The 19,052-nt window shown below is 34.4% G+C and overlaps 2 protein-coding genes across 6 annotated transcripts in view; one reads left to right on the forward strand and one right to left on the reverse strand.

The window, feature by feature from the left end:
* The window catches only part of Mesr6 (misexpression suppressor of ras 6), a 637,129-nt gene that overhangs the window by 411,114 nt on the left and 206,963 nt on the right, over window positions 1-19,052 (forward strand). Inside the window, exon 5 of the mRNA XM_077412480.1 lies at window positions 643-837. Within this exon, the coding sequence (XP_077268606.1) occupies window positions 643-837 (195 nt within the window). The remainder of the gene's footprint in view (window positions 1-642; window positions 838-19,052) is intronic.
* LOC143900780 (uncharacterized) overlaps window positions 1-19,052 on the reverse strand; it is a 241,725-nt gene that overhangs the window by 63,452 nt on the left and 159,221 nt on the right. The window lies entirely within an intron of this gene.

Genomic DNA, 19,052 nt, shown 5'->3' on the forward strand with positions numbered 1-19,052 from the left:
CACAAAAAACCCTCTATACGCGGGCGGCATCGTTTTGCCCCGCTACGAACAATATCCGGTTCATACGAACGGTTGCGCACGTCGCCGATTTCTCCTCGCCGCGTCGACCGCCCCTGTGTTCCTATGGTGGTGAAATCCCGTTCGAAAATTGAACTCGCCGTGGGTCGTCGATATAACATCGGCAATCGATCATTTTATTGGTAATTATCGTCAACGTTTCGCCAGTGATGTCAGCGCTCAGCGAACAGCGTCAAAAAAAGGATTGAGTAATATAGCGTCGCTAATTCGCAAAACTGAATGCCCGCGTTTCATCACGCGATAGCTTCCAGTGAATAACCTTGCTTTCAGTGACAAATGGCCAAAGTAGTACGACTATTAGTGATAAAAAATATAAAAAAATATCAAAGATTTGTAAAACTGCACGAGCAATTTACTCTTGTTACGTAAAGTGTTTTATACATAAAAGTTTTGTAGATTAAAGGAAAGTTGAGAAGAACATTCGATAATATTAAAAAATTAACCCGTGAAAATCATATATAATATTAAAAAATATTTAGGATATTAAAATGTTATCTAAAAGTATATACATAAACGGTGGCATATACTAGCTGTAATACGGATTGTTTGATATTTATGTTGCAGAAAGATGACTTTACAGCCGTCAGCTCAGCATTGCGCCAATATCTTCCTGAAAAAGATACTCCGTATATCTTGGACATCGACCTCGATTTCTTTAGTACTAAAAACCCGTTCAAAGATCTTCATGAGCGTGTAAACCTTTACGACAAGTTGGCTCCTTTGTTTACGTATAAGAGGGCGGAATCAAATGATCCAGAGGTAAGTTTGATTTAAATCTATGCAAAAAAGGAGGCGATTTAATTTTTTTATTAAGTAAGCGTTATATACATATATTTCTAAAATAATGAAGCGATAAGATGTGTAGTGCAAATCAATCGCAACTGCTCAGTTATATAGGACTTTAATATTATACACTCTCTCCCGAAGTTTTATTTCATCAACGGCAAAAAAATGAACTTTTGATTTATCTAATACATACAATCAAACAATAATATCGTAATAATTATTATTTTTATAAATATAATAAAATTAATCTAATAGAAAATATATTATTTTGCGCTTTCTAACAATGAAAGTTCTTCGTGGAATAAAAGACTGGAGTAATTTAAGAAAATCGTAGAAGGGTATAATTAGCTGCTATATAGTTTCTAAAATTTTAGAGAAACGATGAACGTATTACATCAGTTCATTTAATACAAAAAAATTATACTATATACATCTACATCTGAAATAATTAAGCATTGTATCTCTTATACAATATGTTGACACGCTGGAGACTTACTGTCTTAAGTCCCCTACATACAGCCTTATTTTTTTGCGTATTACAAACAATTAAGAATAATACAATATTATTAAACAAGATTAGGGGAGAAAGAGGTGAAGAGAGAGAGCACAAGAATATTATCAGTCATTAAATATCTGATTTCGCGGAAGCCGATCTGATTAGGTGGGCAAATGAGGGGGCGAGAGGGGTCGGGTAAATCGCGACCAAGCTGGCTTTAGAAGCGATGGAATTTCGCGAATCAGAGGATGGGAGGCTACCGCCAACGAGCGGAAGATTTGCGAATAATTAGGTGGACCGACAATGGCCGTAGGCCGTAGTCCCGCGGCAGGCCGGATACACAATGTAGCCTGCCACCAGCGGGATAATAGACAGAGAAGAACGACTCTATGGGGTTTTAGGATTCGACGGACATAATGGCACCGGCCTATTGTCTACGTAACTGCAGACTGCTAACATCCGCCTCCGGGGTCGACCATGTTGGCTCATCTGCATACCAGCTTACAACCCTTCAGCCGTTTAGTTCCGAGCATCGAAACGTTAATTCCGCTCCGGCCACGCCATTCGTCAATGAATCTCGATCGTATGCTGTTATTAGTATGTGTCGCGTGTGTCGCGCCATTTGACGAAACGAGACGTTTTTTTAAATTAATTAAAACCGACGTGATGCTTTTTCAATTAATTCTCACACGACATTCGATATTATACACGCGACTTTCGATAAACCGTTCTCGATAAATTTCCGACGGATTCCCGTTATTTGGAAGATTCGCAATAGATTAAAACTGTTTTATTAGATGTGTATGTCATTAATGACGGCTGTTGGATATTTTTAGCAGCGCTGTTTATAAGAGGCGGTCATTGATCGGAAATATTTTCAGTCATTCTTATTATTTTATGATCGCTCAATTGTCCCAGATTGCTCGTAAATAATTCGCGCGATATTGATGTTGACAGGAAATAAATATAGATTTATACTCAACTAACAAATAACACTGTAGGCACGTATAAATTCATCTATTATTATGATGCAGACTTAGAGCAGATAGTCTTAGATTGTTTCTGTTTTAAATTTAATACAGAAATCACATTAATTTAAACATACCACTATATTTGTTTTTATGTAAACTTAAATATAGTATTTATGCAAATTTAAACTAAATTATTTAAAATATAACTATTTCCACAATGGATTAATGCTAAATTATTTCCTACAGACATACCTTTGCAATAATAACTTTTACAAAGCACGATTTACCGCGATGTATCGTAATTGTTAAATCAACTGAATTCTACACAGTAAAAAATCGTGCGTCTAAATGTTAAAATTTTCTTGTGTTACCAAGATTTGACTATTATTTCAATGTAAAATTAACATACAACAGCTATGTTATTATTTTCGTAACATTTTCATGTGTTATATTAATGTCAACGTAGTAACTTAACACTTTTATGTATGTCATTTAGAAATTGAATATTATTTTGAGTTCTTTTAACATAATTATTTCAAAAAATCAACACGCCTTAAAGTTATTTTAACATAAACAAAAGTTAAAGTAAATCTTCTCAAATAATCGTAAACTTTGACATACAAAATAATCAAATTTACTACAATCATATGTTCAAAACAACATTTCTCTTAAGTTGAAATAGCTATCGTTTATTATTCAAATATGTTATATCGACATTTTTTACAAGTTATTTTTAAATTATACTTAAAGTTAAAAGAACAAATATAAAAATGTAAAATATAGTGTCAATAAGTTAACATTTCTAATTTGTCAACGAGTAACATACGATGAATGAGTTATTTTAACTCAAAATTTAGAGTGGACTTTCTGGGACATTTGAAAAATGTTACGATTAACATTTTATTTTTTACTGATGAATAGCTACTCGCGGTTTGTAGCTATATTCATTTAATTACCGGATTATGGTGACTAACATCATGCGTTGAATGTATAACAAATTTTGTCGATGAAATGGAAATGTTAATTGCGTCGTCATTTACAAAGTGCAACAGTATGTCATTTGAATTTATAAATAAATTATAAACGAGTTTAATTACGAGTATACATGTTTATACAGTACTATATAAATATGTAAGTATTACATTTATATTTATATACTTTCATAATATAAATTAATAAATATATAAATCAAATAATTATATCTATACCGGGAAAATCATTTGTTTATAAATTGCTGCTGTGAGAATATTTAGTGAAAAAGTATTTTAACATTGATTTGTTGAGAAACTTTTTTGTATTTTGTATTTGTTCTAAATTTTATATTTTGTTCTAATAATCGAAATTACGTAATCAAAAACTTACAAAAAAATTTTTAACGAAGTATAATAAGGCATACTACAAATTTCCACTCTTTATACACAATTCTCTTTTTCTTCCCCGATGCTTCTTTATATTATTTGCATAAGATTTCGCATCGGATCTTTCAACCGATATGTACAACGGTTGCAGCATAAGCGGTTGCAGCATATCCTACTTTGCATATCTCCAATTGTCGAAAAGCCTTTGATCCAGCCAGATCGTTTGTAATTTCTCACGGAGTTCCATGTGCATCTTGCATGTCATTTAGAAAACATCAGAGCTATCCTCCTATATTCGAAATCACTGATTTCAAGGCCGAACAATCTAACTTCTCTCACCGTGGGATCTCTGCAAGATGCGTACCCTTGAACGCAGAACGCAGTCAAGCTTTGACATCCGGAATTGCTTATACCGTTATATGTTAATGTTGCGAATCGGGCCATTTAAATGCATGCCGATTAAATATTCGCTTTTTTTTGGCCTGTACGTGTACTATGGAGGATAAGTCCAGTTTCTGCTTTCAGCACGATGATAATGCAAATGCAAGAGAATGATGCAACCGTTGCCCCGTCCAATTCAACTTTTAAAAATTCAAATTAGCACTGGACTATTTCTTTTAATTATTTTTCTTTATTCTTTATTATTTACTATCTTTTTTTGCGTTTTTATATATTTATCTTTAGAGATAAAAATTAAAAAAAAGTACTTGAGTAATTGTAACGTTTTTAAAGCACCAATAGATGATTAATTAATAAATATACCCCGTAGTCTGTTTTGCTGAAATTTTTTTATTCTTCCGCATACACAATATGTGTGTTTATATATATATATATATATATATATATATATATATATAGATGCGCAGACCCGATGATTTCGATTTAATGTATGCGGGTCAGACGGCGCTACCTGTCTTACCCTGAGAACTTGGCAGTGCATTGTGATTGTAATCGCCGGCTGCAGGTCACCCCGTAGCCTAACCGAGGTCAGGGTTATTCTTGAATTATTTAAATTATGCAATCCACATTCCTTCTTCCAGACTCGTACGCATGGCAAGCACCGCTCGCGCCACGATCGTCCGCGATCTTTTGTAAAGAATAATAATTACGAGGAAGAATGAAAAAGTCGGTTTCATGCAAGAAAACAACTAACCGCATGTTGTGTTTACGATTGAAACGAGTTTCATATTATTCCGACTTCGATATCGATTTTAATTTACGGCTCGAAATTCGTACAAAAAGATCGTAACTGTTCAGCGTAAATGTCTCGCTACAATGATGGAAATTTTCTTAGAATTTTTTTTTATCTATAAATTCTTTAATGAATATATTTCTTTATTCCCCAATAAGAACATTTTAACACAAGTACAGAATAATAATAAACAAATTTTATTAAATACGTTTATGTTCTATTCGACATGACTGCTCCGCGTTACAATTCTTGGAGAACACGATTGTTGGATCCATTTTCTTTATATGAATTAATCGACGCATACGGAGTCTTGAACGGCGATCCGCAGGGTGCGTATTTTACGCGACTCCTTTCTCAGGATCTGCCACGCGATGTCCCACTGGGATTCCAACGAAAGAAGAAACGACACGAGCGGGGGGTCCAGTATGCAAAACGGGGGATCCGTTTTTCGGCCGCCCCGAATATTGATGTATAGCCAAGTATGTAGATGAGCGTGAGAATGCAGCTCGTGCCGGATGGTGGCGCGAATATAGGGTGAACCGGAAGTAAACCAGTTCCCCTATCCTCCGTGGCTCCCGGTTGCTTTTGCGGCGCATTCATTCTTCCTCCAACGTTGTATTACTTTTGCCATTGACTTTTACGAACGAAAACGTAAATGCAAAAGTCGAAAGCACTGTCGAGAAATTTGACACAAACGAGCTCGTAAACACGACGTTTTTAAAATTATGTCTGTAGGAAAAGCAGTTACATGATATCTTACTTAAGGTTGTAGCATATTTACAGTTTTTTTGTATTAAATTTCTGTTACAAATTATAATTTTTCTATAGCATATTACAATTTCTCTCTCTCTCTCTCTCTCTCTCTCTCTCTGCACCTCAAGTTTATTACATAACCTCAAAAGTGTATATTGTTTAACAATGGCGCGAGGGGTTGGCTCGGACTAAATTGGCACTCGTGGTTTCAAAAGCGGAAGCGAGCTATTCTGCTAGCATTTGTATCCAATTGCAGGTTCTATCAATTTCGCCAGAATTTATTGAATTGATCTAGTTGTTGACTAGAATAACCACAGAATATTCTGATAGAATAATACATGGTTTACCAACATATACATATATGTCATGTTACTGTATCCAACAAGTAATGCTGTAAGTACCAAAATATTGATGGTTATTTTAAGATGGATAAAATTCTTTTTTTTGTACAAGTATTTTTGTACTTATACAATGTATTTGAAGTATTTTTTTATATTATATGTATATGTCTAAAAAAAAGAGACTTTATTACCTTTTACTTTCATATAACTATAAATACAATACTCGCCGTTTTCCTATATCTATAATTTATTATATATCTATCATAATAGTTTTTCGTCTGTAATATAGATCTTTTAACTATATTTTATTATTATAAACAGTTCGCGATTGCAATGATAAAAATTGATCGATTTTATTTAGCGTTTAATTTGTTCTATCAATGAATTTGAATTTCGCAACATATCGGGAACGCAGCTTCAACAGAAAATGCAGAAGCGGATTTCAAAGAGCAATAATGCCACCTTCGGCAAGATTTTATCACTCCTTTATTTTCTCATTTCCCTTTTACTTTTGCTTCGCCTGCCTCGCCGTCTCTTTCGCTCTCACGACGGCCTTCTGCTGCTGAAATATCTGTTTAAACCTGCTGCACGAGGTACGAAAACGGGATGGAGATAAACAACAAGGAATTAAATATACAATAAAGTGCGGAGTCCGGACAGCGAAAGGGCGTGGTGGGGTGGCGAGGCGGTAAAAGAGGGAAACTCCTTTACCGGCCGCCATTCCGCCTCGCTCACCCTCTCGTGCGCCCCAACCCTGAGCCACCCGCATAAATAAATCCAATTGGCTCAAATAAAATGTACGAAACGAAGTCGCGCCAATGGCCGGGCTATATTTTATTTTCTCTCATTTTCTCTCCCTCCCGTGCGGGCGCTCTCGTTCTTTCTCGCTCCTTCTTCTCCGCCCACTCTCGCATCCATCCCTTTCCGTATTCGTCTGTAGTCCTTTTTCTCTCGTTTCGCTTTCTCGCGGCGTCCGCCTCTATCCCTGCGACGACGGTAGGATAATTCAATCTCGACTTTTCACGGATTTCCCATCAAAGGAGACATACCGGTTACGAGCCGAGAGATTTCTCTTTCTCGGCGCGTCTGCAGTTGCTCTGACTTTTTGAATCGAAACCGTCCTTATTTCTTATTCGTTCTCACCAACCACGGCCTCTTCCGTGCATTTTCTGTCACCGCAATATACATATTTCAACTTACGTCGATATTTCGTATTAATATCCGGAATATGATTGTTCAATATCTTAATGTTTATAACGTGGCTTTACTTCTAATTTCTAATTGATAATGCTTACACATGGATTCAGACATTAATATTGTTGCCTGACATTACTGCCTAAATGTAATGATTGTAATGGTGAAATGTAGTGGTTATGAGAAAGAAAGAAATCTTATAATATGTGAAATATATTATAAAATTTATGAATATATGAAAAAAATCAAAGAGTTTTTAATTGTTTTTATGTAAATCCATTTGTGACATATTATTATTAACTTAATTAAAATTAAATTAAATTAACAGATAGTTTGATCACTATAGTAAATGTATCATTATACATTTTAACATTAGCATATAACAAAAATATTTTAAATATCATTAAACAATCTATTATAATATTTAATTCACTATATAATCTTAATAATGGATGGAACAACAGTGAATGTTACGTTAAAACGCATAATATCATTGACAATACATTACAATTCATATATGTATGAAACCGCGTTAGTTACTTGATATTTAATTAATTTACAGCATAATATATCAATTATATAACTACTGCATTTAACTAAATTATTAATTCAGCAATTATACGTATAGAGCTTTCAAATCGATTCTCTTTCTTCTAACGCTTAATTCTCTTCAATATTCGAGTCCATCATATAAAGTATCTAAACCATAGTAAAGTATCTAAAATCAATGAACGACGAATGTTTTTGTTTCAAAATTATTAATTTTAATTATTTTTTACATTGATGAAAATATATCATAAAATTTTCCCGCTCGCGATTGTGCTCGGATGCGCAAGAATGCTGGTTTCCGGTCCACGTGGATCGAAACCACGTGCAACGGTGGTTTCTTCATTAACAAGGCGCTCGGTCTTCGAAGGAAAGCAAATTTTGTTGGGGCAGGTCACTTTCGTAATTACCTTCTCTCACGGAAGTCCCAGCTCGAACTTCGATCTCGGCAACGGCGCGGCGACGGCGGTGGAGATGGCGGAGGCGGAGGTGGTAGTAGCGGCAACGACCCTCCTCAAGGTCGTCTCTCATCCCCCGCAATTAAGCCCTCCGACAATTAGATCGATAAACGCAAGGAGGCGCTCTTTATGCCTCTCGTGCTGGGGCGTTTATGCGCTCCGCGCTCCGCGTAACAGCGCCGTGACTCTCTTTTCCTTTCTCTCGCTCTCTCTCTTTCATTCGCATCTTACCGACGATAATGAATCGCTGAAATTACGGTATGCCGTTAAGATCGGCCCGAGATCTCTTTAATAATGTTACCTCCCTTTCGCGTATATAATCTTTGATTAACCAAATATCTAGTGTTCATTACAGTCCCATAACTCGACCCGGATGAAATATTCGGAGAAAGGAAGAAAAAGACGTACAAACGAAATGTACGAACATATTATTTATCCCCCTAATATTTTGGGAGTAAGAAATTAAGTGTTACTCAATGCTGCTACAACTTCAGTAAAAATCTTCAGAATTGATTTATTAATTTTATTCGTATTTACATCAAGATTTTTTTGAATAAAACTATATAATTGTAATTATAAGAGTGGAAAGAAATTATCTATTTTCTCTTCTTAGCCTTCGTAAATTATATATCACTCTTTGATCCTTATCGTATGTTTGTCTGAGGTCCTGCACTTGCAAAAATGACAAATTTATCTAGTGGGATATTAATTTGGAATTTCAAAAAAATAAGAATTACATATATAATTATAGAATGTAGACTGTTTTTTGGAAAGTACGCAGCAATTTCTTGCGCATAAAGTAGGTAAAATGATATTCTCTAACAGATTCTGTAGGACCATAGTTAAAATTTTGAAACGCTGGAATGTTTGAAAGGGTTGAGAGGGTTTATTTTACGTCCGGCGCGCACACCCCTGGAAAACCGGATAAGAACCAACATCGCCATCTATCGCGGGTGATAAGAACGAAGATTTCCTTTGCAGTTTCCGGGGAAGCCGCAACCCCGTCGGGTGACGTGACGAGCGACACCGCGGCGACGACGCCATGCGTCCAAGATGGCTGCGGATCGTTAAACGGTCACGCGCAAACTCCTCGGGGAATAGAGGGTTGGTTTAGGGATGTCTCTGCTCCTTAATAGCGTCGAAGAGTAGTTACGATCTCAGATCGTCACAGCTAACTTATCAGACCGTTCCTACTCATCATTCGACGTTTAACGCGTGCAAAGTGTCACAACTAAATCATAATTCATCAATGTTATTTTATTGAATATTACTATTAAATATTGCTGTCTTCTTCTTTATCAAATTTTATCAAGAAGTTCTTGTTTACGATAACCGATGTATATAATACATTTAAATTATTGCCACGGATATTTACGGATATTTTTTTAAACTTTGCATTACAAATAGTTGTCACCCGCAACGATGAATATAAAATATTATATACACAGCGTACATTTAAATATATTTAAAAGTTCTTAAAACAACGTGTACAAGCGTTTGAAAATACATAGAACATAATAAATATATATGTATAATATTGTCTGACATAATTTTAATTTTTTTCGTAAAAAATTTATTATGTCGTAACTGATTAAATAATATCAATATATCAATTACATCCATAAATACATAATTTTTTTTAGAGAAATTTACATATTGTAAAAAATTTCCAACTGCCTCTTAAATCAATATCAATTTTTTTGTGTATATAATATCTCATATTTTTTAAATATTATTGAATTATTGTGTAGATATATATATTTTTTCTCCATTTTTTATTCTTTTGATATAAAATTTCTCGATAAGCAGACACGTGTTTTTATTTAGACGCAACTGGTTATCGATTATTTCAAGTATCAAAATAATATACGTATATCGATAAACTACAATGGATACGAGCAGTGAAACTTCCTGACACGTCAACGGCCAACATTTAATGTACTTCATAAGCATGGCGAAGGTTATCGCCCTTTCGTCGAACAATTGAAGAAATGACAGTGGTCATTACTTTAAAAAGGCGTAAAGGGCGATGGGCGTGTACGGTACGTGGCGTGCTTGCGCTTTTCAGTATTGAAGCTCATTGCCCTCCGCGCGGAAACGCCGTTTCTTACACCGGCACGTACATACCCACGCGTATATATTTAAGTATTAAGCGAATACAATATAATATCGCACATGTCAATGCTATGTATTGACGCGTTCATGCATTCGACACCATATGATATATCGGAAGTCGTTGCCTGATCGAGACCTTCGGTGCACTTTTACGCGGCGATGTGTAAAAACGCGCACGTGAATTTCGTTTCAAACTGATCATTAGTGAGACAGAATAGGTACTGATCAGTGAACTGAGGACAGCTTAATTTTCAATCCTATTATTTAAAAAGTTTATTATATCTTTATTTTAGTAATTTATATACATATATTTATTTATATGAGAAATTACAAATAGAAATTGTAAATATTTCGAAGATTAATTCTAAATAGGACTACCTTTTTTTGGTTCGTTATTTTTGTCAGAATCCAACTGCGAAAGAATTTGCATTATTTAGATAGATTATAGAACAATGTGTGTAATGCGAAATCAACGGTACACATAATGCAATGTTTTTTCCCTTGCGCAATTACACATTTTCCTGATTCTCGCATGAGGTGTGAATCCAAGAATCCAAGAACATCGCCGCGTAATACTTCAACGTAGACAGCGGCATTTTTCGATGATTCGTTGATTAGAATTACACGTATGAGACGAGAAATGACATCACAGCTGCATGCATCGCTTTACGACACGTGATATGCCTGTATATTTATCTATAAATAAGTCACTTGTGCATATCGGAAAGTTGCGCGTGATGAAAATGTCTATAGACTTATACGTGTTATCGATCTTGTCGGTCTAGAGCGCTCTCGCGAGCGATACGTCGCGACACAAAGCGACGTTTTAACGACTGTGATTATTTGCGATAACGGCGCATTTGCCGAAACTCTGATAAAGTGACGAACCGCTCTCTGGAGAGTCTACGAGTCGTCGACGTCAAAAGAGACTGATGTATTATCCGGTATTTTACACAGTGCAGGTATTGTGTATCATATCGCAAATTACATTGCTGATTATGGAGGATGTAGTCCGATATCGAATTATACATAATTTATTTCAATTTCGGTAATTCAATGTCGTGACACTAGTTCACACTTTATGTACTACAGTAATTATTTTATTATAAATATTCATAGTTATTGTGTGCTGTTTTATAAAGAAAAATTCGACAGGATTGATCTAAAGATGACCCGTATAGAGATGATTGCAACTGCAATTTTCTTGAGGTTGCAAACTGATTATGTTGATAAAAAAAGAGCGCTGATAAAAAACAGAGACTATTTAATTTTCGTTAAATGATCGCTAATGACTCTGAGCGACGTCATAGATGAGAATAGAGAATATCGTTCTGTTTGTCGGTTCAAAGACTGACGAGTATCTATGAAAAGAGTCTTGATTGCGGGATAAATCGTCGGAATCTTATAGTTGCCGTAATGCGTAATGCGAATTCCTTGCTGATTGCGGATAGTTGTGTTTAACAGTTAATCCATTATCGATAGCAGATGTTGGGCGGAAGAGTGTTAATGTTTCGTAATGAATGAGATTACCGTGTAAGTGCAACTATTATGTAATCAATAATTATGTGCATTATATAGAACACACTATTGTTGAGTTATCATGCTAAGAAAGAGCCATCTCCATAAGCAGATCTGTCTAAATGATATCTTGAGCATCCACTAAAGGAAATAAGTGAACTGCACAAATAACTGTGAGTTAATCTATGGATTTTATAAAAGATGAAAAATTATTGCGGAATATTTTTCTCTTACTTTTGATAAGACATAATTATTTTTAAATAAATATATATATATGTATATTGCTTCCTTGTTTTCGTATTTTATTAATATATTTGATATTCTTCAAAACATTAATGCGATAAAATTTAAAAAAATCTCGCTCGTGTATCCAAAAACAACAAAGGAATAACAAAGGCCAATAATCGAGCAACGGTGGATGTCAAATTAATAAATTATATTCTATATCAATAATACATAACACGTCGGTATACTCGGTATACGTCGGTCCGACGTGTTATGTTTTATTAATATAGAAAAGAATTTATTAATTTGACATCCACCGTTGCTCGATTATTGACGGCCTTTGTTATTTCTTTGTGATTAATACGATAATTAATAGAGCATTTATATGTCACGTAAACAATTTTACTTGAATGATAAGCGCTCTTTTTATCTTAGTTAATAGTTTAATTAACATTTCACGAATCATTTGTATATATACTTCTCGAGCAATCTCGGCGCACGGTGCAGCTTTCGTTGTGAATTCGAATGCGATGCGCGAATTGCCTTTCTCTCGGCGCAATCCGTAAATCAACGGCGAGTCTAAAATCACAGGGGCATCCAATTGAACTCCATGGCGGCTCTCGGTGTCAATGACTCCGGGGGACCGTATGTCGCGAGCTTCGAGCACGGTTGATTTCGATCACCGGGTACACGCACACGCAGCACGCGCGCGATCGTACAAACACGTCGTATAGCCATTTTCCGCGCCCTCTCCCCTCTCCCCTCCTTTTCTCTATTTTCTCCACCCAGCCCGGTCTTCCGTATAGTCACGTAATTGATGCTACCGCGAAACACCGTCAATTTTCAGAGCACATGGTTCCGCGACATGCTCGGCGCATAAGCGCATGACCTCCCTACAGGTGGTATGCAACATAGAATGTAAGAGCGCATTGAACCCGCCACTTGCAACGAAAACGCCATGCGTACCTATACTGTATTGTCCGTGACAATGAGAGTCAATGACCTTACGGACGGAAATATTAAGTTTTACTGAAATTTTGTGTAGTCAAAATTTTATCCGTTGCTTTTTAGACCGTATGGTTCCGAAGAGAGGTAAATATACTTTACACGTAAGGTCACTGAGCTGACAGGCAGTTCAGAGTACTGTGGATTAATATGCAGATATTATATAGACATGTTGATATAATATTTTGACATGATAATACACTTTTTTTTGCATTATCATATATTAATTAAAAATTTTTGAATATATATTAGAGAAACTTTGATATGTTAAATATCTTATCAATTAAATAGTACTTTTTATTTTATATTAATTAAGGAAAAAATATATGTAACGTATATATAGATGAAATTTATATCTATTTTTTTAATTATTCTGATATATAATTTTATATTTAATTTGCATATAACATGTATTATAACTAGTATTCATGAATGTTTTATTATTTCTAGCTTATTTTACGTATAAATTTTTGTATATTTTTTATATAAAATGTGTCTTATATTTAGTCTTTTTTAATGGTTTTCTCACAATTATTTTATTAACATTCACTTATATATTTCCAATATTTAATTAGTATACCTATCTCAGAGAAGAATATAACAGATACCATCTTGCAGATTCATATCACGATTTAAGATACGGCTCGAAATTTCGATTGATCGATTATAGTTAAATGCTATTTAATTGTTTGAAGAAGGAACAGATTGAAAATAATTGATGATACGTATGAAAGATCAATTATTGAATATCATTATGGTTATAAGAAAGATTCGATATGCTGATGTATCAATGTCTTGATAAATCGACGATATGCAACGATTTGTAAAAAGAATGTGCTTATCTCTCGTAGATATTCAGGCATATATTCACGCAGAGATTTGATATACGTCACGATAATTTCTTTACTAAAGTGCTCCTGTAAACAGCAGTTTACGTATTCTAAATCTTAATTGTAATACAATAATTATAAAAAAACCGGTTCTTAAAAAAAACAACAAGATACTGAAAGAGTCTGGATTATCAGCTATACTTTGATAATAACCGCCTCCGCTTTCCCCCCTTCTCACTCTCTTCTTCTTTTTTTTCTTCTTTCTTTCTTTCTTTTTCTAAAATATTTAATAATATATCGAATTGCCTTCCAGAATCGCGAGGAGAGACACAATTTTAAAGCTTGAGATATTTAATGTTACAAATTAAGATATGTAAAAAATAATATTATCTCTGACGTTATTATCTTCACATTTCAGAGATTATTTTCAAAAATATTTGTTTAAGGAAATTCGACAATATACTACTATATTAAATTCTATTAATTCTATTCTAAATAATATATGACATACGTGTTTAAAAAATTCAGATTTATCGCAGATTTATCGCAGAATTATTTCCGCTAGCTCTTTCTTCTTCTCTTCACTGCAACTGCTAGATATCATTAAACAAAACGGCATATACGATATATATGCAAGGAATATATTTATCGTGTAAATGTTATGTAAGAAACGTATAGATAATCTTCTATCGGTAGGGACCATCAGCACTGATGATATCACTTTTCTCCGCCTTCGATTCTGTAAGTGTGATTTTATGCTGACACTCGGTTTCTCGATGCACGCGCGCGTGTGCTCGCCGCGTAATTTACAACTCGTAATGATCTAACATCGCATGATTAGACCTGACGAAAGAAGCTATTGATAGACACTCGTGTGGGCGAACGAACTTGTCCGCGCCTACCGTTTCAGTCCTAAGACAGCACCGTCGTTCAGCTCTTTCTCAAGCTCGGGTTAATTATTATTAATTTTGCAGTAAATAAATATGCATACACATAAAGGCGTACATTTTTGTGCATTATTTTCAAGTGAAATCTAATAATAGTATAATAAAAAGTATAATAATCGTACAATAAATAGTATATTAAAAGTATCACTATAGCTAAGTTAAACGAAACTAGATTTTTTCCTGTTTTGATGAAGCTACGATTACACGCACATGATCGTATGGTTACAAAAATTATTGCACTTTCTTATAGCTACAGATTCTTGTGTATAAGTTTAATACTTTTTATGTAATTTTTGATCACACCAATACGTAGATATATAATACGGACGTCCACATACAGCACGTTACAGCACGTACTTACAGCACTATGTTTTTAATAAAATTAAATGATTTTGTTTATTTATTCCCAGCTTTACACACGGAATTTTTATTTCACGCGATCTTCCGCATGCAAACGCTGGCGATCCCTCTGAGATTATTCGAGAAGGCGCCGGCAATGATGCAAGGTCGATCGATTTGAAAGTGGTACCTTATACACCGTATAGTATGCGACTAGCATACGTGCACACTCCAGATATATGAGCCTGATGCAAAGGCGGGCCTGAATGTGGCGCTCGTCAATCCAGTATGTAGATTCGCGCAAGTGTCGCTGAGTTTTCTCGACGTAATTTTCAATTTTAATTGGCCGGGAAGGAGGAAAATAAGAATAATACACTCGCGCATGAGCACCCACACACTCACGCTGTAATGACATGTAGACACATCCTAGCTCGGGCATTACGCGCGGATCACTTCTGGATCGCTCTATTCGAACACGCTGATCATGCGTTAAGTGTACATCAGCGATACAACGATAATTGTCTCGGCCGGATAAGCGGATAATTGATGAACACTTATGTCAGAAGACAGACATAAAAAAGTTAATTAATACGCACTTCACCGTTCGCTGGTACATAATCTCGGGGTTTATAAAATAAAAATTAGTCAGTACAAAAAATTGTATCTATCACGATCACGGTTGATGCTGATCGAAGTGTTAGACGAGTAAGTAAATGCGCACGATTATAATAATCTACCGATCAAAGATAAATAGAAACTATAATAAATATTTAACAAGATCGGCAACAGGTAAGTTCTAATCTATTTTTAATGTTGATTTTTATGCTTATAAAGACGGATTAAAACAGCATATTTTGAATATATTTGTGTTTAATTATATTCAATAAGCAGGAAAAGCAGGAAAGAGGATTTATCAATTTTTTTTAAGATAATTTTTCTTTTTAAGAACATAACTTATACATATAATTATTAATATACTTTAATCTAATTAAAAAAATATTTGTTCTATTTTATTTTATGGCAGTTTGGTGAATGTTTAATTAAATCTGTTATTGTTACAAGATAAGTGATTACAGCTAAATTACCTATCAAATTTTTGTCGAACGAGTATATAGTTGTAGATAAGCTTACTCGATTTAACAATAAGTTAACGTTTTCTGAATAATCATTAATTTCAATGATAATTCATAAATTCGATGTATTAATTCGAAACATGGCTTATGCATTATTTATTTTATTTATTAAAATAACAAAGTTACATTTCCGAATTTATTTCGTTATACAAGCGATACGCGCGCGCCGGTTTTTCGCTCCATTCGTATTAATAAAACAAATATCGGTGCTTATAACGACTTTATTTTTACGTTGCGTTTATTGAACCGAAACGGCGCTTTATTATTTCTCTTTATTACGCTCGAAAAATATCTTGCCGTCGCAACCACACGCAGCCATTTTAATTTATAACGAAACGCAATTTTGTCCGTCGACTAAAGGTGTAATTAGCTTCAGGCTAATGGCGAGAAAAAAAATTCCGGAAGAGGAGCTGTGGCGTTTTTCTAACCGGGTAATACGTGGAAATGCAAGGTATAGCTTTCCCAATTAATACTGGAAATCGAAGTGCCCCGGGATATTCCCATTAACTACAATCACACGCGCTGTCGGTGCGCGCGATTTTTTCCATTATACCTATGAACAGAACCATTTTCCCATTACTTGTAAACGTCATATAGTAGTAGCTAAAGAACCGAAGGATTTTATTTTCGTTTTAGATATTTCGCAAATATTAAAAAATATCTTAATACTTCCCTGTACTGTGTATAATGTAATTTACAGCGCAATAATTCGTCTCTCTCAGAAATGTAAATACTTGGTATGAAAAAATCAATACGTGAGACAATTAACAAAACCACTAGCACGAAAGTAGCTTTAGACGATGAGTAAAAGATAAATGAACTTACGTAATAAAATACGAAAATTTTTTAACAGAAACATTTAAGAACGCACTATACGAAAATTAATGAAAAATGTGGACGATATGATCGAGTCTATAATGTGCTCATTAGCTTTCATTTGTGATTGACCTTCTTGTCAATCACGTAGGCATCGATCGAATTCTAAATATCAAAGACAAAATCCCTGCAATACGGAAACAGAGATCTTCATCTAGTAGCAACCATCTTTCTCTAACCACATTCCTTTCGGGTATGAGCAAATTTTAAACAAAAATAAACCAAAAGTGAAATAAATACGAGCCTAATTAAGAGATACACTATATAAGGAATAATAAATAGAACCCATTGATAGGTCGTTGATTACGCGCCCGGAAATTAACATTTAAAGCTCATATGTGTAAAATTTGTATCATATGTGTAAATTTGTTATGTATAAAAATCTTCAGCTTTTAATATATCACAATTATCACATTTCTTGAAGCTATTTTTTCAAATTCTCGGTATTTGCTAAACATTACTAATCATGAGCGACAGCATCGACATCCGATAATTGTAAGATAATTAGTTTTCTGCACGCGGTCAAAAACCGGATCTCGTCTATCGTATTCGTAGCAATTTCAAGAATTCATGAACAGACGGACGCGTTAAACCGCAAGAAAGGAACAGTCTTTCAACTCGGACTCGAGTGTCTAACTTGTCGCACTTCTACAAGCTTCTTTATCCTTCGTAACTCACAGAACTCACTGCCGGAAGTTGCTGTTCTTCGTTTTCCATAACATATTCCGTGATATCTAAAAATCCATTATATGAATAGTCATAATAATTTCGACGTTTTTGTTATTAACGTATTCACACACTATATTAATAGAACAACTTGTATGCGATTAGAAATGTATCAATTATATATGTATCGACACATTATTCCCAAATACGCGATTGCGAAAGATGCTCTGATTACAAAGTTTTTTATTTACAGTTTGTTCAAGATAATAAAAGATAGAATAAAAATTAATTTTATAACGAAAGATGTTATAATCCAGTTAACCCTGCAACCGTACATGCGAGTCGTTTGCGTTCTCGGGATTTTGACTATGTGGTATTTTCTAAAGATTCAATGATTCAATTTTAACACAATTGCAAAATTAATTTTATAATGTTATTATTATTTAAACTTGTAGTTAAGATATCAAGGAACACCTATGAATTTTTTTCAGAATTTTTGGTAAAGTTTTAGGTTGTTTATAATATGCCGCGGACGCAAACATCGTCATATATTGTTATAGTGCACAGAAAAAGAAAGAAGTGTCAACACTTGTATACATATATATACGCAAGAATATAATCTTGAAATGAGATTATATTGCATTAAACGAAGAAAACTTTACTTGAAAATGAAGTCATTTATATATAGTTAAACGAAGTTTTATAGGTATAGTACAATCAAGAAAAAAAGTTGAAATAAAAAGTTGAAATTCTTATAAGAAGGTTATATATTCTTGCGTATATATATGTACAAGTATATCAGTGTTGATTTGACATTTTTTTCTGTGTGGGTGTAAAAGGTACGGTTGCAGGGTTAAATTATATATTGATTGACTATTGACTTATAATCTTTACAAAATTAAATGCTCTGTTTTGACGTTATTTTTACGAATCTTTAGAACCAATTATTTTTTTATATATTCATCCTCTCTCTCTCTCTCTCTCTCTCTCGCTTTTGGCCTTGAGACAGCATTGCGTTACTCTGACGGTGTTGCACAGCGAACATCCGCGTAATCAGTCAAGTTTATATCGATCTCCGATGTCGATCTTGTAGATCCCTCGCGATAAAAACTATGTACGAGCGGATTTATGAAGCGTGTCTACCGGGAGATCGAAAATACCGAACAGTACATGTTCGTATGGACTTTCTTATCTTCCTCCTTTCTTGGCCGATGTTTCTCCTTTT

This window comes from Temnothorax americanus, unplaced genomic scaffold (assembly GCF_048541705.1).
Source record: "Temnothorax americanus isolate GAGA-0224 unplaced genomic scaffold, ASM4854170v1 Scaffold30, whole genome shotgun sequence".
Lineage (NCBI taxonomy): Eukaryota > Metazoa > Arthropoda > Insecta > Hymenoptera > Formicidae > Temnothorax > Temnothorax americanus.